Consider the following 20,068-nt stretch of genomic DNA (forward strand, 5'->3'; position numbering starts at 1 on the left):
GAGCCACTCGACGGCGTCGCTAACATGTCCAAGAGCGACATACTGAGAGGAATCATCACTGAGAAACTGAGCACAGCCGCCCGGGAGATCTTAGCGGTGGTGGAGCGGACTGTAGCCGACTATGAGGAGGAGGCTGCGGGCTTCAGGCAGGAGCTCGACCGGCAGAGGAGACTGCTGGAGCTCCTGCAGCCTCGGGTCAAGCTTGAGAGGACAGGTCAGTGACAGAGGCGGATTTTCCGAACTTCATTTTAAAATGACTCATTTAATATGTCCTCGCTAGCTGGTGAATATAGTGACTTCACAGTGCAAGAAGAAAATGTCCGCACAATTGTTTAGAAATGGATTAACAAGTCGGCATGCGTTTAGTCAGCTTTCACAGGATAATGTGAGACAATCACCGCTTTTGGGGTTCCTTTAACTTTATGGGCATCCCTGAAGCTAATGAAAAATTAATTCTACTAAATCTCAAACTTTTCACTTGTGTTTCTTAAATTTTGACTTAATAACTTGCAGCTTTCCCTTCCCCACTGTCACCAAAGTGCGTGTGATTATTGTGGTTTCTATGTATTATTGTAGGGTCTTTTTCATATATTAAAAAGCGCCTTGAGGCAAATGTTGTAATTTGACACTGAATAAATAAAATTGAATTGAATATAACTGAAATTTCTAGTTATTCAGAAGTAAGTTGCATTTTCAAGTCGGCTTGTCAACATTTTTAATTAACCCAAAACTTGAGTTGATTATAAACATTTTTGACTTAATGACTCATAATTTACAGTTATTTGCAATTTTGAGATACTGATTTGAAATTTGGACTTGGCTCTGATCAGCAATTTTTATTTTTCAATGTTGGAAATGAGCTTACATATAAAACATAAAGGTGAAGTTTTCACAGTTCACATGAAGCCTGCTCTATCAGTTTTAAGAATTTAGGATGTCAGATTTTCCACAGTCTGCAGTTATTTGAGTGATAAACAGGACTAAATCCCAACTTTAAAGCTGCTCTTTAAAAATACATGTTGCTTTCAGCTGTTCATAGCAATATTGTGTTTGGCCATACATGAAGTAACTGATCAGATCTGACTGACAAAAGTAATCTCTTGTCACAGATCTGGACATCCATGAGGTGGTGGTCATGACCGGAGACAAAGAGGATCAGCAGCACACACATCTGCCGGGTTTGTTTTCTGTCAAAGCTTGTTTTCTTAAATGTTGAGAAAAAGGAGGAATGAGTGAATGAACGACTCTAAGGACAATACGTTTTGGCTGCAACACTAAAGATGATGTTCAGGCTTACATATGGTAGTAAATAGTAAAATAGGGTGTGTAATGTTTCCAGGTATGGAGGGTGCTGGAAGTCCAAGTCTGCTACGTCGTGATGAAGATGAGCAGCGGATGGCCCAAATGTCGACGAGTTCCAGGCAGAAAAGAGAAAATCTGATGCACCCGGATTATGAAATACCAAGGTTACAAATGCAATCAGAATCAGAATACTTTATTGATCCCTGGGGGAAATTATTTCAACAGTTTATGTCAACAGTCTGGATGTTACAGTTAGTTTACATTGTGACGCTTCGTGTTTTAAGAAAAAACTTTGCATTTGCACCACGGCTTCACCTTTGCCAGTACTGGCCTGAATGTAGTGCTCTAACACAACTACCATTTCTCCTGACAGGAAGAAGTCCAGCAGACATTGGCTCAGTGACACACAGAGACATCTACATTTCAGGATTTGTTTCCTGGAGGACTCTCAAGACGGTATGCTCTCAAACATGGGTACATTTGAAGTTCCTATCTTAGCACCTGAACCAAATAGCCAGACCTAACGATACTAAAAACCTTAAATGTTCAAGGACTTGCAGATGAACTTGCAGAGTTCTGAGATGCTGCCGGCCAGGATAACCATTGTTTCCTCACTGCTTGCAAAGTCTTGATCTCACGATGGTTTCTTCTTTTTCAGGGTTTAAAAAAACTCTATTTGAGGACCTGAAGTGTCCCCGTGATCTAAAGGAGGGTGACTTCTTGGACATGATCAAGTCCACGTTCCCTCAGCTGGCCGGGGACAAACCGCTGAACATCTTCAAGTCTGACCACAGTAAGAGACTCCAGAGGCTCATGCTGAAGACCCTGACACCAGAAGACATCTACAGGACCACGAAGCCCACCGGGCTTGAAAAGGCTGTCCTCTATGTCAAACTTAAGGTCGACACTAGAGTAGTTTTCCTCACTGCTGCCACAGATATAGTTATAGTCATGAAAAGTCTGTTAACAGGTAAAACATTAAAGGAAAAATGATAAATAAGTGTTCAAAACTAAATACCTCTTATGGTGTGTTTGATTTCTTCTGCTTCCAGCTGACTCTTTAGGAAACAAAACAAATGACAGCACGAACACACCACTGAACAGAGCAGAACATTTCCACTGTAATAACAGATCAACTGTAACTTGAATTGCTGCTCTGAACTTGGTTCTGTTAGTATTGAGATATCTTCATGGAAGTTTGTGTTTATTTGGCAAAAATGGTGATGAAATATGTCCTAAAATAAGCTTTTCCCACTGTGTCTGTCTGAGATACAGTCAGATGAGCCAAAACAAATGGCTTTGACCTGCGTTAAAACCATGTTCTGATTAAGTAAAATGCAAACAACTAAAACAAGAAGAATAACTGATTTAAATGATGTTAGTACTTTCTGAGTTTTTGTAAAGTTTTTTTTTTTTATCTTACAGACAGGAGAGGAAGACGAGGAGGAAGAACTTCACCTGTTACCCACAAGTGATAAACCTTTAACACACAGTGACAGAGTGCTTATGAAAGGCGATGAAGCCATTTCAAGGTGAATTAAAAACTGAAAAAGAAATGTTGAGTTATTTTGTTTAAAGGTCAATGAAACAGTGTGTCCTTTTTACAGGCTGTTAATGAAATATTAGCAAGTATACCACCCTATAAAGATAAAGATCCCCTAACAAACACAACCGTTTTAATTGCTGGCTTGTATGTAAAAGCAAAACATTTACAAACACAATGTCAAACAGTTGACAGATGACACTCTACTCTTTACATAAAACCAAATGAAAACCTCAATCAGGATTTTTTTTCTTAAGTATTTTTATTCATATTTAGGCATGAAAAGATGAAAAAAGATCCTGATTGAGGTTGTCATAATTCATGCATGACAGGGTTAAATAACAATAATTACAATGTATCACGTCATACACCTATAGTAACATTAAACGACCAGGGTATAGAGTGACACATCAGCGTCCAATGTAGTGGTTCATGTGTAAGTGTACCATCAACACTGACACAAATACAGAAAACAGCCTTTGAATAGCTGTTCACTGTAGTGACCACTATGTGTGAAAGGGTTACAGGCCTGGACTGGTAGTCTTGCATATTGTGCATTTCCCCTATTGGGCTGGCGAGCCTGTGGACTAATAGTTGAATGTAATTTATTTCTTTGTCGATATAATTATACGGGCCAGTCCATCCGTGCCCGAATAGACTGTTACAATAGATCATAGAAAATAAAAATGATCTACACAAAAAATTATGTTTGAAGGCAAAACGACTGGAATGAATTAAAACACTGATCCATGACCAAGAAATATTCTTGATTTTATAATAAATTCACAAAATGAACTAAATTTTAATTTATATTCATTACCCTCATTGAGAACTGCAACCATCAGTAAAAAGAAACCTACTGAAGGAACACTCATTAGCTATTTCTATAGTCTTAAAATTATTTGTACCCAACATTTAAAACATTTAATTGCTCCATATTCTTGATATTAAAAATACATTATTATTGACCAACATAATAGCCGACTCCTCACAGCTTTTAAATATCATGATTTCAAATAAAGTTTTGATTATTATATTAATGTGAGGTTTGCAAGCAATTTGATATAATTCTTGGCTTGTCCGTATTTTTCAGTCCATATTCATAAATGAATTTATGAAAATCTTTGTTTTCTTACCAGCTCCGTTCAACAACTAGACAATACCAAAGTGGATGTCATGGCCAACAGCTCAGCATCACAACTACAGCTCTTGCTAACAGAAGATGCTGCTGTAAACGGGTCTAGTGATGACAAACATGGAGTCGTGGCATTAAACCCAGAGCTGCAGGTGGCAAAACGTTCGAAGGCAAAAGAGCTCCAAAGTAGTTCGGAGACAATTCAGACAAGTACAATAGCCTGTAAAGTGTGTGGACTCCAGGGAAACCAGGACAGCTTGATTCAACATGCATGGAGTCACGTGGATGAGTCACCGGCTGTTTGTGGAATTTGTGGAGAACGTTTTGAATCAGTGGAAACATTAAAGGGACATCTTACAAATGACCCAAAATATCACAACTCTAATAACCAAATGTCTCTGCAAACAGAGGCGAAACAATACAAATGTGAAACTTGCGCTAAATCATTTGGTCTAAAGGAGCAGCTGGAAATTCATTGCAAGGAGCACGCTGGCCTACAGAAATACCACTGCAACATCTGCGGGAAAGCTCTCTCCCATCTTCGATCAATGAGACGGCACAAGCTGACTCACACAGTGGAGCGACCCCACAGTTGTGAAGTTTGCGGGAAGCATTTCAGATGCCCGCACGTTTTAAATTCTCACAAGAAAATCCACACGGTCAGGGAGCGGCCGTATCTCTGCCACATCTGCTGCAAAAGCTTCATGTCAAACAGCGTTCTGTCGACTCACATGAAGATTCACAGCAATGAGAGGCCACACATCTGCTTGGTGTGCAAAAAGGCTTTTATTTATAAAGGTAGTCTAAAGGCTCACATGCGAATGCACACCGGCGAGAAACCGTACAGCTGTTCCCAGTGCGGCCGCTCCTTCAAGCACAAGTGTCACCTGAACGACCATGTCAGGAGCCATTCAGGCATCAAACAGTTTGTGTGCAGCATTTGTGGGAGAGCGTGCTCTCGCCAAACTCAGCTGAAGACCCACATGAGGACCCATAATGGAGAGAAACCGTACCAGTGCGACATCTGCAAGAGGTCCTTCTCGCACCGTGGTACTCTCAAGTCACATGTGAAGATCCACGAGGCCAAAAAAAAAGACAGTGACCCGCCCGAAAACCAGACAGTGTGTTAACATGGGCTCGATTCCCTCCTATGCAACTTGTACGACTCTTGACTTTTTTTCTTTTAAAGAAAAAGTGTTAAATGAGGTATTCCTTTGGTAACAAAGCTCATGACATAAATACTTGGGTCTTGAGAGAAGGACATGAATAAAAATTATTTAATGAATTAATAATTTTTATTAAGAAAGAACTGCATAATTGGTTGTTTTTCTGGATATAAGTACTGAAAAGCCTAAAGAGATGACTAGTTCTGCTTTTTTGAAAGACAATTAAGCCAAATCTAAAGGGAAGAAATCAAAATGTAAGGAACATGTTTGAATGATTAAAAACACACACCAGCAGATTCACAGAAATAACTGACACTATCTTACCCTGTAGCGTAAGGAAAAACATGAAAGTCAGTCAGTAAGAAAAAAACAAATTTGCGTTAATTTAAAAAAATTAACGCAAAAAAAACAGTCTTGATTCTGACTTCATGTTTTCAAAATCATATATATATATATATTACACATGCAAAGACAGACAGGAAATGTATAGAGAGAGATATTTGTATATATCTAAAAGATGAAAAAATATTTCATTTCTGGGGGATTTTGTGGAACTTAACCCTTTACAGCCGATCGGAGCGGGCACGCTCTGTTTTGCGTAACTATTTTTAAATCCCAGTAGCACTGCAACCACGTAAGCTAGCGCAAAATTTTTTTTTGCATATGAAACCGGAGGAGTTGTACTTACATCTTATGCCATCAGCTTGTCCTAGGTCACAGTTTCCTTCCACATAAAGCTTTGCAAAAACTGCATAAAAAGCGCTTGCAGGAACAAAAACATAATATTCCAGAAACACGCTTTACCGATCCAATCAGCTGGTCATAACACTTCCTACGTTGGAATAGACGTCAGCGCGAACTTTTGCATTTCCGCCATTACCTGCCCGAAACCGGAAGTGACGTCATTTTCGCGGAAATGTAGTCTTTTTTACTATCAGGGCCTCAGGGCCTATACTCGTCTTTTTAAAAGTTATCTTTGACTTTATGACTTTCTGTGTCGTTTCTGGGATGCTTAGGACTCATATTGCACTGCTGGAAATAGTTTATTTTGATGCATATGCTGCTTTTTTGCAAATTTGCAGTATAATATTTATTTTCGTTTTTCCTGCAGTGTATAAAAATTGGTGTATTTCAAAAATAAAACTATGAAGACACTCAAAATAAATTTCCTGTGGTGGGAAACTATTTTGTGCAACTTTTTAGTATTTACAGTTTTGAGGGATAAGCCTCTTAAATTTCTCTAACTACAAATATATGTTAAAAAAGCAAAAACGATTTTCAATTTTTTTGTAGTTTATTGCACTTTTTTGCAATTTATGTAATTACTATGCACTTAATGAATACATATTATTAAAATCTGGGCTATAATGGTTGTATTGATGTATAGCAACTTGAAATGCTCCCAAAAATGGCTCCACACCATGTAAAAATATGATATAAGCTCTGGCGGACTTGGTTCTATGGTAGGTCTTAAAGGGTTAATTAAAATTAGTTTAAAAAGTTGTACAACTTAAAAAAGCTGTCAACAAAAGAGAAGAAGCAACATCTACATCTTTAAGATGTATTTATTTATTGTCATTATGTTGCTAGAACATAACAAAAATTTCAGTGGTGCCCTCGGTAATAAAGAAAACACAAAAAAGATAAATAAGTTTGGGGGGGGGGGGTATATTTTGTTATGCTCAAAACATCATCAAGAGGCACAGTGTTGATGAGGTTTCAGCTGAAATATATATACCAGGTTATACGTTCATGGAAAACCAATTTGCACCACAGGATGGTGCGTCAATGTTAACGTTTGAAATTTAGAGTTATGTCATCTTGAAACTTGTTTCTTCTAAAGATATTGAGTCAAAATTTTGAGCTAATTACAAAAGTGGATGTAAAACAAAAAAGATTGTTTTTCTCATTAGTGGAAACTAGCTCCCATAAAAGTCTCTTGAAGAAGGAAATATTAAAAGTTGAAAGAAGAGCAGTACATCAGAAAACATAAAAACATCCACTGATAAAAGCCAGACAAAAAGGGGAAACAAAGAGAAACTTTAAGGGGAGTTTTTTACTCTGATTAACCTTTGTTACATTTTTTTTAATTGACAAATTTAAGAAAATTGACTTCACAGTGATATCTGTTTAAAAGAAAAGCAGAGAAAACTTTTGAATGAACACGCTTTTTGTTAATTGATATTGAATTGAAACGGTTATTAATGCAATTTCCGTGTTAATTAGAAACAGAAATATGAAGGACACTAACTAATAATAATAAAAAGTTTTTAAAGCAAACATTTGGAGAATAATCTTTGTAAAATAATTATTACATTACTAAAACTGGTTGAGTTGTTGAATTGTCACTGAAGGCTGTCCGGATAGAGTGGTCAGAAAAGGATACAGCTGTTGTTTCTCCCCGGACGCGATATGTGGCTGCACCGTAACAGTCTCAAACGCGTTCGACATCAAAACTGTGAAAAAACAAACAAGGAAAATCATGTTTTGCTGGACGAGCAGCAGCGGAGGCTCGGAGCCACTCGACGGCGTCGCTAACATGTCCAAGAGCGACATACTGAGAGGAATCATCACTGAGAAACTGAGCACAGCCGCCCGGGAGATCTTAGCAGTGGTGGAGAGGACGATAGTCGACTACGAGGAGGAGGTCGCGGGCTTCAGGCAGGAGATCGACCGGCAGAGGAGACTGCTGGAGCTCCTGCAGCCTCGGGTCAAGCTTGAGAGGACAGGTCAGCAAAGTTATGGTTATGGGTGTTCCGAACTTTCTTTACCAAATTACACATTTATGCTCACTAACTGGCAAAGAAAAAGATCAAAACATCTGAAACGAATGATACACAGATTGTTTTTATGACGTAAATAAAGATTTTTGTGAATTGGGTGCTTTTGGTCACTTTCACATTCTCTACACAGCACTCAATGTAGAAACGGACAGACTTAGTGAAGGTCAAAAGATCAAAACAGCTAACCACCTCGGAATCTGTTTTACATTTACCTTATCATGAATATTTCACTATAAATATTCTTTTTTTGAGTTCTAGGCCCTCTTAATTAAAAAAAAGTGTTTTATTTTTAAAGAGCTGCACAGCTGTGACGTATTGATGGAAGCCAATCTCGAGGAGAATGAGCATCACACGCAACAGTCAGGTGTGTTTGTGAGGTTTTGCATTGGAGATTTTGTGTTGTAAAATACAAAAAACACCAGCAGTACAAGTAACTGAACTGACAAAAGCAGATGAAGTAGAAGTAAAAGAGGAGTTGGAAGCTCTCCGAGTGTTAGAGTGCTGGTTCGAAGTTATGAGATTTGCAAATGAACTGCATTTTGTTTTATTCATATTTGACGTAGAATTCCAACATTTTTAGAATTGAGTTTGTAGTAAAAAGCCTTTATTTTAGTGAGTTAAAGACATTAAAAAATGCAACAAAATGCATCAGCTTGCACCTCTTACAGGGTGTAGTGATACAAAGATGCTAACAGAACAGTTACAGCTGCACTCAGCACAGCTGTGCAACACTAAACAGCATATAAGAAGGCAAAGTGTATGTTTTTGTTTAGAGCTCAGCAATTTCCTGCTGTGAAATTTAGGTTAAATTGGGTTTTGCTTCAGTGCATGCATAAAAATTGTAGAAGTGTGTGCAGATGTTGTAAAAATTTACTTTAGTTGTCAAACAGTCCTGTGATGTAAAACTCAAACATTACTGTGTTAAAACGGACTTCCTGTGTCCAGATGTGAAGGACACTGTGATCTCAGGTCTCCCGGTGTACGATAATGTGGAAGAGGAGGGGGTGGAGATGCCATTTGTGCAACCAGACACAAGCTCCACACAGCATGAAGAACAACTTAAGGAACCAGATCATCAAATACCTGTAAGGTTTGAAATTCACATATCTATCTTAGATATGTGAAAATGTCAAAACTTAAAATTATTCAAGTCAGCTCTCGTGTGATTTATACTGAAAATTAAAAATTTTGCAGTAATTGGTTGTTAATTAGTTTGAGTTGAGACATAAAGTGAAAACCTGGCAGAAATGCAACACAGTCCAAAACCGATTAAGTATTTAGACATATTACTAAGTGTGTCTACATAAGCTGTAATTGCCTCAAGCAGCCTTCAGTTCAAATCTTATAACTTAGCTCTCTAGATCCACCTGAAGGTCATCTGAATGTATTCTCCAAGGTTTAATGTTCTGGTCAACCAATTGGTAGAGTACATTTTGAGGCCCTATATCATTTCAATGAGGTAAATTGACCTACCTTTTTGAGTCTTTTCTACCAATTGTATTGCCAAAAAAATCCACCAAATGGCACCGTGACTTAAAAAGATAGCCCGAGAAGGGTCTGGCTGCAGCCGCTGTGCAGTGCCATATTACCTCCACAGTAACCGGAAACACGTGACCTCCACAGTAGGCAGAAATACGTGACCTGCATGGATACAGTGGAAACCTTGCAAGTGGATCGTAAAGGTTGGGACAGAGTCTTTCATATATAAATTTGCCGTTAGCAATTTCATAATTCTAGGAATCATCTAGTTTGCTTACATTGATCACTTTGCGTTACAGCAACGGGCATTTTTAAATTTTGTTTTTTGGATTAAGGGCTTCTGTGGGCGAGATGGCAAAAAATACACATTTTGCGTTAGAATATTATTTTTTTTGTTGGCATCAAAGATGGAAAGTAACAAAGTACAAATACGTCATTACTGTACTTAGTAGAAGTTTCTGGTATCTGTACTTTACTGCTACACTTTCTTGTGCCTACTTTATACTTCTGCTTCTTACATTTTAGCATGACATGTACTTTGTACTCCCTACATTTTCAAATCAGGGTTATTACATTACATCTGCTTTTTTGTTGCCCAGATTTTAGTTAGCCTCGATTAAATTGTCTGTTATATGTCAATAGATACATATGTCTTGTGTGTGTCTTGTAAATTACTTTTTTGTAAAGAATTTTCTCCCCAAATCTCTTACATGCTAACTGTAACGTGTTATTTCTGCTAAAACCTGAACCTAAATGTGTATACGGTGTTTATCTGTTTTTCTCTGTTTTAGATGCACATATCAATTTGGAATTCTGCCTTAAAGCCAGAATTGCAGGAATGCACAACATGTTGCAGAAGACTCTTTCACTGCCCTCTGTGCCCCAATTTCAGCCCTACTGTCAGGGCAGTGATTGAGGAGCATATAAGTGGACACATTAAAAATGCTTTGCCTTTTAAAGGTATGTTAGTATTATATATACCTTATAGTTAAAGTTATAAACATGCACTTCTTTTTAGTACTTCTGCATTCTCTTTGTTGACTTAAAAGTTGCTTTTCACATTGTACATGTACACAGTGCATTCATCAGCAAGAGAAAAATGTGTTTTCATTAAATACATTTTTTGTTCCTGTTCACTACATTTCTTGACAGCTCTTGTGATCCACACCATTTTGCTTTCATTATTGAGGATGGCTTGGATATTTTTCTTAACATGTCCACTCTGATTGTTAGATAAATTGATTGCATTCCATATAACTACATTTAAATTACATGTGTTTTTTTTCTCTCTTACAGACAAAATGATATGCCGTTGCAGGCTGCCATGTAGGACAACAGGACACTTTCACTGTCCTGTCTGTAACATGACAATCATACGGCGTGGGGATATGGCAAGGCATTTATTGTCATGTCAACATAATGTTTCAATAGCTAGTCAGCCACCACTATCAGGACTGCTCCCCACTGCACTCTCCAAGGTGCCCCGCATCCCTCTCAATGTCTTCTCTCCAACATCTAAACCATTTTCTGAATCTTCGGTAGACCATGCATATGCTCTACCCTCTGCTAAATGAATGCTAAATGAAGTCCATGAAAATGAAATGCCCTCACTGTGGTCTTAGTCTTCTTAAAAAAAAAAGGCCAAAAATATTTATCACGATATACATTTGAAAATTTGCGATAACGATATAACTGACGATATAATTTACACCAGACAAAATACTTTACAACTCCTCAACTTTATTAGTGCAAAAAAACCCCATCAACATGCAGCATGCTCTACTAAAAATAGTGCTTTGTTGTGTATCTGACGGATGAAAGCTAAACCAGTTCCACACCACTGAAGTTGCAGCATATTTACAAACCAATTCTGGTTCATCTGTTTCATTTAACGATCCACTTTCACTCTTCTCATTCTGCGTCGCCACCATGTGCGTATGTAAACAAAGGCACCGCGCATGCACGTTTTACCCATATTCTGTCACGATGTTTCATTTTCTTATCGTTGCCCAACATTACACCGGTATTACCGTGAACGATATGATATAGCCCAGCCCTAATGAGGAGGCATTCAAACAGATCTGGCCTGTCATCTGCAGTGTTTTTGTGTAGAGGGACTTCTTCCTGTTTGTTTTTCAGTTTGCAGAGGACATGGAGCTCTTTTTAAAAGCATGTGCTGACGAGCAGGGATTACGGGTCAATGCGATGTTTGACATTTAATGGAGAGATGAAGGAACTGGCTATTTGGGGGGTTTTTTTGTTCTGTTTTATGTGTTGTTGGGTTGTTGTTGTTTTTTTCAGTGTACAGAATTCCAATTAAAGTTATTTCAAAATGTTGTTTACTTGTTGCCATACTTACAGTAAAACATTACAGTGTAAATGTAACAGCATTGTTTTATACTTGAAACTTCAAAATTAAAAGCTTAGAGTTGCTATTAACATTAATGTGTTACCCTGTAATCAATAAGATTTTTATACACTTTATGCATTAAAGCTCTGGGCTTTGTGCTGGCCATTTGTAGCCACTTCACTTTTATTTATTTATTTATTACCATTTTTGCTGTGTTAATGCAAGTGGAATGAAAGGGTCTTGATTTTTTTCAGCTTTAATAACTTTCAGCTTCTTAAATACATCAAAAATATATTCACTAAACATTGTTCTTGCCTCTATCATGGCAAAAAATGGCTAAAATTGTTTTCACTCGAAACTCAACACATAAAAATTATAGTTTTTAATGGTTTTTTTGTTTTGATTTTACAAATTACATCATTTACCCATTTTTGGCCATACAAGCAATTTCATGTAATATCCTTATTTTCAAATAGGGGCGTTTGATGGCTTACCACACCCCAATGGATCAAAAGATTGACGGAGGTTTGATTTTAAGGATCTAATACAGGGGTAGGAAACTGCAGGCCACGAGAGCCGGTGTCCTGCAGTTTTAGATGTGTCCTCGATCCAACACAGCTGATTCAAATGGCTAGATTAGCTCTTCAACATGTCTTGAAGTTCTCCAGAGGCCTGGTAATGAACTAATCATTTGATTCAGGTGTAGTGACCCAGGGTGAGATCTAAAACCTGCAGGACACCAGCTCTTGAGGACTAACGCTCCCTACCCATGATCTAATAGTTTGAGTTAGCTAATGTTATGAGTAACGATGGAACGATCTGATATTATGCATCGTATCGGTCCGATACTGATCTAAATTACTGGATCGGATATCGGAGAGAAATTAAAAATGTAATCCAATCCATTAAATATCACGAAAGCACCTCACAAAACTTTCGACATGGGGTAACTCATAGTGGCTGAGAAATGTGAGACCTCTCGGCAGTCTGGTCGAGCATTTGTAGCCTCGCTACCAAACCAGCACTTCATCTCTGAGAAAGTTATCCCAGAGAGAAGTAAAGCAAGTGTGTAAGTTCATCTCTGAATGTTTGTGAAGCATTCCAGCGTTAAGCTTAACAACCGATATATGGAGCGACTGCCTCTTCTTGCTGCTACTTCAGTCATGAAACTGATCAATGATCAGCTGATCGGCTTTTCTGTCGTGACTCCGTCTCTCTTGTTTGTTTTCGACCCACTTTACACCAGAAAGAGGAAACCAGCAGCTGAACAACAGCAGCACATTAAGCTCGATAAGCTGTAGCTAGAAGTTATTTAATATTACTTTCTACACCAGGATCTTTTTCTACGTAGCTGACGGCTGGTAACTGTGCAGGGGCGGATCTAGCAAAGTTTAGCCAAGGGGGCAGGTAGGGCATGAACAGGGAAAAGGGGGCACAAAGACATACTTTTCTTTCTTATTCTCATTTAAAATGTCTAGCTTTTAATAAATAATTATCTGAATCTTACACCCAAAGTTTTAATGTGATGTAAAATGTATAGAAGTCCATTACTGCATATAGTAAACATTAAGTTTAATATACCCTAGCAAGCTATAGTACTTTTTCCTTTGGGAAGGTACCATCTGTGCAGTCTGCAATTCTGTTGAAGAAAGATGTTGAATCTATTTATTTTAATTAATTTTTAATTTAATTATTGTTGAAAAATAATTGATTTCTCTGCATTTTTTTTTACACGTGCATTAAATTAAAGTTGATTGCGTCATAAGGCGCATAGGTGGTTCCCTATTTTTTATTTATTTATTTTTTTGCTAGGAGTTGGCAACCCTATTAGTTAGGTTGCTTAATATTTCCGCTAAGTACTCTTTAAAATACCAGAATAGTGAGGATGGTGTAGGTTTAAATTTATTAGATTTATCAGTATTTCTGAATTATGAAATAGTTTTTGCATACAGGTATAACAGAATAGCTTTAGCGTTTTGTTTTGTTTTTAAACTTGAGTATGAACTTAGAAAGGGCAGCAAGATATAAAAAAAATATTTTGTTGATTAAAAAATACACTATATCAGATTCATATCGGTATCGGCAGATATCCAAATTTATGATATCATTATCGGACATAAAAAAAGTGGTATCGTGCCATCTCTAGTTATGAGATTCAAATATTTTTTAAAAACACTTTACCAAATGATTGATTTGTCGATTTATGATAAGATATGATAAGATAAACCTTTATTAGTCCCTCAAGAGGGACATTTGAATTGTCAAAAGTTATGACAACTTGGGACACTTCACTGTGAAAACCAAGGCCGTTATAACCACTGTCCAAAGGTACTGTCAAGGTGGAAATGTCAGAAGTGCAAAGTGTTTCTGTGCCTGAAAGGCCCACCAGCAGTGCTTTGTTGCGCATCACCAGAAATAAAGGACATCTAACACCTCTAAATTGCAGTTGGTTCTGTAGCACAACAACTCTCTTGTACCTGTTCTGTCTAGTCTGCTGCTAAGTTACAGAAGTTTATAACTGATTTATTAAGCTTTTAAAAGTATTTTTGTATTCAGAGTTTTACCATTAATGAAAATCTCAACCGTTTGGTAGAGGCCTATGTTTAAAAGAAAAACTATGGCGTTTCAAACTATGTTTGAAAAAAAAAATCTAAACTTTGTTACTGTTGTTCTAAAGGAATAAAAATGCAAAGAAATATTTTTTTAATTGCAATTGTCTTGATGTGAACCTCAAATGGTTAAAAGAATTTATAGAATTACAAAGACAAAATCTCAGAACTTACACAGCCTTCAGTCCATTTAAAAAGATAGATATAGAGTCTGACCAATACCAACACCATTATTTGTTGTTTTGAAAATTTGTTATATATATTTTTAGACACATGAAACATAAACAGACGCTCAACCATAAAAGGCCGATGGGGAGTTGTCATCACCCCCACTGGGTGGGTGGCATGGACACACAAGTGTGTACCCTGCCTCTTGCCCAGCTAGGAGAAGTTCCAGCCCTCCCGTGACCCTTGTCCACCTCCAGCTGGAGGTGTAGCTGCTGAAAATGTCTAACTAAATCTCATTGACCTGGAACACAACTGTTTTCTCTTCACTTTTAAAATTGTAATTTATCAGCCGATCTAAATGTCAATACAGATATATCAGGAAATGTTTTATATCAGTTGATTGCTCAGCCCCACCAATACGTTGGTTGAACTTTAGTAGATGCTACAACAGGAAAGAGAAGTATGTTCTTCTGTATGGATCAGAATTCCAACTCAGCATTTGCATCACAAGCTTTAGAGATGTACCAAACTCTGACATAGACAACATGTGAGACTGTTGTTCTCTTTGCAAGAATAGATGTTACCGCTACTGTTTCAGGAAATCTCACTTTCAAACACAGGCACTTGTAGCTAAAATCCTGAGTCTACATCCCACTCAGAAGGGCTAGAATTAAACTTTTAAGTGGGTTTTTTTTTGTATTTACCATTAGGATAAAGGGATGGTGAACCATTTTTTTCACTCGAGTTAAATAACAGCAAAGACTTTCACCTTTTTTATTCATCCCGAAATGTTGATTCTAATCATCTGAACAGAGTCAACTTTTTGGTATTTCCTTACCTGGATGATTGAGCATGCATCAATGCTTTTTAGACATGTTTTGTGGTTCAGTTTGTATCTAACCAGGCCAGAAGTCAGAGTATGCAGACCTCTCAGTTCTATTTTGTTTGTTGTCTAATGTATATTTTGAGCTTTTATCAAGAGATTATCTGTAAATAAACTTGTTTCTACAATCAGTTTGAAGTGAAGAGGCCCAGCAAAGCTCTGACTGGAGGCACGCAGACCCTTCCAAATTTCCGGATCCGCATCTTGGAGGATTCCCAGACCAAAATACTCTCTAACCTTGGTATACTTCATGTTCTTTGTTTTTCAGATATTTTTTTTTTCTTACCAATATTAAATGTGTTGGAATGTAAAGAGGCCCAGCAAACTGTTTCAGAGTGACATTCATCGTTATTTCAGGACCTCAAGGTGGACTCTTAGGTTTTACAAATGATCATGAAAGTGCCTTTTTTTCTTGGTTTCACGTTTTTCTTGGTTTCATGATTTCACAATGACTTCTTTGTATTTCAGTGTTTAAGAAATGTCCGGTGCAGGATCTGAGGTGTCCTCCTGGTCTACAGGAGGACGACTTCCTGGAGCTGCTGAGGTCCACCTTCCCTCAGCTAGGCTCTGATGAACCTTTGGACTTTTTTACATCCAGCACAAACAGGAGGCTCCAGCCTTTGCAAGTAGAGCCAAGGACCCCAGAGGTGATCTACAAGGCCATCAAGACTGCAGGAAGCTCGGCCCTCTACATCAGACCGAAGGTAGGTTGATACAGTTCTAAACAATTCATAAGAGGCATTTTGACACTTGTGGAGTGATGTTTTGTTGGGAAGGACTGCATTCTCTTCAAGATTCAAGATCCAAGAGCTTTATTGTCAATACAGTAGTATACAAAGTATACAGTGTATACAGAATTATGTGACTGAGTGCAAATAAGCATGTTGTTTTCAGGTCCAGTTTGTAGTGGATTTGTGGAAGTTTTTTTTTTTTTTGAGTCTTTTAATGAGTATTGTAAGGTGTTCATAAGGGTGTATGTGTATATCAGTCATTTTGTGGTAGTGAGTTGAGGGCTCTGACTGCTTGGGGGAAGAAGCTCTTGCAGTGTCTGGTCGTTACGGTTTTGATGGTGCAAAACCATCTGCCAGATGGAAGGAGGGAGAACAGTGCATGTGAGGGGTGGAAGGTGTCCTTCACTATGCTGTTCTCACGTCGGATGATGTGTCTGCCATAGTTGGGAGCTGTCCTCACTATCCGCTGCAGAGACCTTTAGCAGGACGCTCTCAATGGTTCCCTGGTAAAATGATGAGAGGAGGGAGACTGGCTTTCTTCAGTTTCCTAAGAAAGTGAAGACGTTGTTGGGCTTTCTTCAGGATGGTGGTGGTGTTCAGATTCTAGGAGAGGTCAGCTGATATGTGCACACCCAGGAACTTCACACTGTTGACCATCTCAACAGCAGATCTGTTGATGTGCAGTGGGGTGTGGGTCGTTGACCTCTTCCTGAAGTTAACAACCATCTCTTTAGTCTTCTGAACATTTAGAGACAGGTTGTTATTCTGACACCAGTCCACCAGGTGTTGAAGTGTCATCCTGACATCTGCTGTGTTCAAACAGAGTACTTGGTCATTGGGGGAGGGGGGCATCTTCCTTGCTGACTCTTTGTTCTCTGCCTCAAAACGTGCAAAGAAGTCATTTAGTTGGTCCGGCAGTGAGGGATCACTGCTGCATGCCGGAGGTTAGGGCTGGGCGATATGGCCTAAAATTCATATCGCGATATAATTTGAAGCATGTGCGGTAACGATATATATCATGATATATTCTTTTCTTCTGTATAACGTATTTTCCACACTATAAAGCACACTTAAAATCCTTTAATTTTCTCAAAAATCGAGAGTGTGCCTTATGTATGAATTCTGGTTGTGCTTACTGACCTCGAACCGATTTTGGCTGCAGAAATCTGTTAAAAAAATGTTTTAGTACAACTTTGGTAAGCCACACTGCTTGATGGTTTGTCAGAGCATTACGGCTGCCGTAGTGAGGAGCTTCGCGGAGTAATCTAAAACTCCGTCCTCTTCAGGTCCCAAAGTCAAACGAAAACTGAGAGCTAAAAACGGTCTAAATTCTTTCATCTTTAATAAAATGATCAGCATTGCTGCTTTACCAGGTGTAACAATTAAGTTTAACATTCATGCATCCATGAAAACAGAATTTATTAAATTTAACGGAGTTACAAGTTAACAGGAAGTTAGCTCGCTAGCTTCCACCTAAACATGACATACCATGTTCTGACTGAGAGATTTTTGAAACTAATTAAAACGTACAGCTCCGCTACCACTTCCAACATAAATGAAGACAGGAAACTAAACAGCAGTGACGTTTGCAGGGTTACTGAAATTGGACTACCTGGTATGTAATGTTGTGCTACGTGATTGCTAGCAACACATCTATGTTAGCATAACATTAGCACAGTGAAGCTGGAGGATGAACGCCAACTTTTTTTCCACACGATAAAAGTTAACGTGAGGGATTCTGGTGGTTAGGGACAAATGCAATCGCATAGCAGGATACTATACACGGGCCGAACTTCAGTCAGGAGAACAACTGAGATTATTCATCCACAATATGAGGTTAGTTATTAATATACTGCAGCAACATGGGAATAGAACAGCTGCGAGAGAATTCAACATTAATGAATCAATGTTACGGAAGTGGAGGAAGAGCAGTTTTTGGCTTTCCCCATATTTCAAAAGTGCTTCATCTCTTTGCCATGACTGTCGCCCGGCATAATTTGCAGATGATAATGGTTGAAGACACTACTTTCGACCAAAACAGGCACAGCTTGATGATGTCATCAACATGCGCTATCGCGATAGAGTCAAAATCTCTATCGTTGGCCAAACTTATATAGTTTCTATCGTTTATATCGCCCACCCCTACCGGAGGTGTTGGCTTGTAGCCCGTGATTGTTTGGATGCCCTGCCACATGCACCGAGTATCCTTTGTACTTGTGAAATGTGTGTTGATCTTATTTGCATACTGCCGCTTTGCCTCTTTGATGGCCTGTGATATTTCTGTTCTGGCTGTAGTGTAAACCTCTCTATTTTTGGACTTAAAGGTAGAGTCTGATTTTCATCAGGTTGCGTAGCTTTGCAGAGAACCGGGGTTTATGGTTTGCATAGATGATGACGGTCTTGAACACAGTGACATCCTCAATGCATATGCTAATGTAGCTAATCACTGAGGTTGTGTACTCCTCCAGGTCCACGACATCTGAGTATGTAGCAACTTCTCAAAACATATCCCAATTTGTGCATTCAAAGCAATCTCGCAGAACAGATATGACCCCCTCTTGCCATGTTTTCACCTCTCTGACGGTTGGAAGTCTGATCCGTTTGTTGATGGGTCTCTTAATGGCATTTTCAGAACAAATATTCAATAATTTTTCCTGTTCAGACATGTTCTGATTATTTTCATACCAATTGGGTTGTATTTTTACCAATTAGTGCATATTCATCTGGCATTGTTATATCAACAGGGTAACAAATTTTTTACACATTTAGGGTTGTTTGTTCAGTCCAGGAGATTTTTTGCAATTGTGTAAGTTTTTCCATAGAGACCGAATCATTTGGAAGCTAAAGCTTTCTGCTGTGTCTGTTTCTCCAGAAACAAGATGACAACTCCAGATCCAACCCTTCAACACCATCAGCTGATCGAGCAAAATATATCAAAAGGTAATCAAACTAACCAGAAGCATTATATGTTAAAAGAATGCTTAAGGAATTGGGGTTGGTTGACGTGTGGAGGGATGCACACTCACTGGAAAAGAAATATACCTTTTTTTCACATTCCCACCATATGTATTCAAGACTGGACTATTTTTTTATGTGACACTTTGATAAGCATAGAATTATAAATTGTGATATAGGGGTGAGAGATATTTCGCACCATGCAGGGGTGTACCTGACACTCCATTTGGATTCAGATCGCAAAGAGACTTTATGGAGGCTTAATACTAGTCTACTAAATGATGTAGAATTCAAAAAGTTTGTAAAAGAAGAATTTAAGGAATACATGGAGTACAATAACAATGGTGATATTTCTCCTAGTATTTTATGGGATGCAGCGAAGGCAGTTCTTAGAGGGAAGCTAATTTTGTGGTCCTCATATAAAAAAAGGAAAAAGAGAAGTATCTAAAAGACCTGACTGAAACACCTAGAATCAGAACATATGAAAATTAAAGAAACACAACAGATATTAATAGGTTATATGATGACCAAATAGAGAAAAGGGCTAAACTCATTAAGCAGAATTATTATGAAAATGGTCCCAAATCTAAGAGACTCCTTACTTGGAGGATACGGAAACAGCAGGCTGACAGATTTATTCAGAAAATTAAAAACCCAGCAAATGATAAGATATGTCATGACATGAAAAGCATAAAATAATCTTTTGTGACCTATTATACCCGACTGTACGCAGAACCACACATGATAGATGTGCCCTCTGTTAATGTATTTCTTTCCTCACTTGATTTACCATCGATAGGAACAGAACAAAATAAAAGATACACAAACAATAACTGCAGAGGAGATTAACAAGGCCATTTCAAAATTGAAAGGTAATAAGATGGCCGATGAGGATGGCTACCCGGCAGAGTGGTTGTTACGCCCCAGTCTAGGGGTACAGGAACGCAACATAAGTTTGAAAAGA

General features: G+C 38.2%; 2 protein-coding genes across 2 annotated transcripts in view; both read left to right on the forward strand.

The window, feature by feature from the left end:
- The first annotated feature begins 7 nt into the window (after window positions 1-7).
- LOC102204754 (zinc finger protein 583-like) lies at window positions 8-5,453 on the forward strand. The gene is made up of 7 exons (XM_013915804.1): window positions 8-214; window positions 1,110-1,178; window positions 1,340-1,466; window positions 1,676-1,758; window positions 1,961-2,202; window positions 2,728-2,834; window positions 3,985-5,453. Exons 1-7 carry the CDS (start codon window positions 25-27, stop codon window positions 5,108-5,110), a joined length of 1,944 nt encoding a protein of 647 aa, XP_013771258.1. The 5' UTR covers window positions 8-24; the 3' UTR covers window positions 5,111-5,453.
- A 2,106-nt stretch (window positions 5,454-7,559) lies between these two features.
- Window positions 7,560-20,068, forward strand: part of LOC102205040 (zinc finger protein 572-like) — a 21,349-nt gene continuing 8,840 nt past the window's right edge. The window contains exons 1-6 of the mRNA XM_005752571.1: window positions 7,560-7,875; window positions 8,225-8,293; window positions 8,875-9,014; window positions 15,551-15,659; window positions 15,887-16,122; window positions 19,022-19,089. Of these exons, the coding sequence (XP_005752628.1) occupies window positions 7,629-7,875; window positions 8,225-8,293; window positions 8,875-9,014; window positions 15,551-15,659; window positions 15,887-16,122; window positions 19,022-19,089 (869 nt within the window). The 5' untranslated portion in view covers window positions 7,560-7,628. The remainder of the gene's footprint in view (window positions 7,876-8,224; window positions 8,294-8,874; window positions 9,015-15,550; window positions 15,660-15,886; window positions 16,123-19,021; window positions 19,090-20,068) is intronic.

The sequence above is a fragment of the Pundamilia nyererei genome, unplaced genomic scaffold, assembly GCF_000239375.1.
Source record: "Pundamilia nyererei isolate P.nyererei 1_Seehausen unplaced genomic scaffold, PunNye1.0 scaffold00366, whole genome shotgun sequence".
NCBI classification, from domain to species: Eukaryota; Metazoa; Chordata; class Actinopteri; order Cichliformes; family Cichlidae; genus Pundamilia; species Pundamilia nyererei.

Coding starts and splice junctions, on each gene's coding strand:
- LOC102204754 (XM_013915804.1), top strand. CDS start 25: ATGTCCAAGAGCGACATACTGAGAGGAATCATCACTGAGAAACTGAGC. Junction 1,179..1,339: donor GCAGCACACACATCTGCCGG/GTTTGTTTTCTG, acceptor TAATGTTTCCAG/GTATGGAGGGTGCTGGAAGT. Junction 1,467..1,675: donor CCGGATTATGAAATACCAAG/GTTACAAATGCA, acceptor TTCTCCTGACAG/GAAGAAGTCCAGCAGACATT.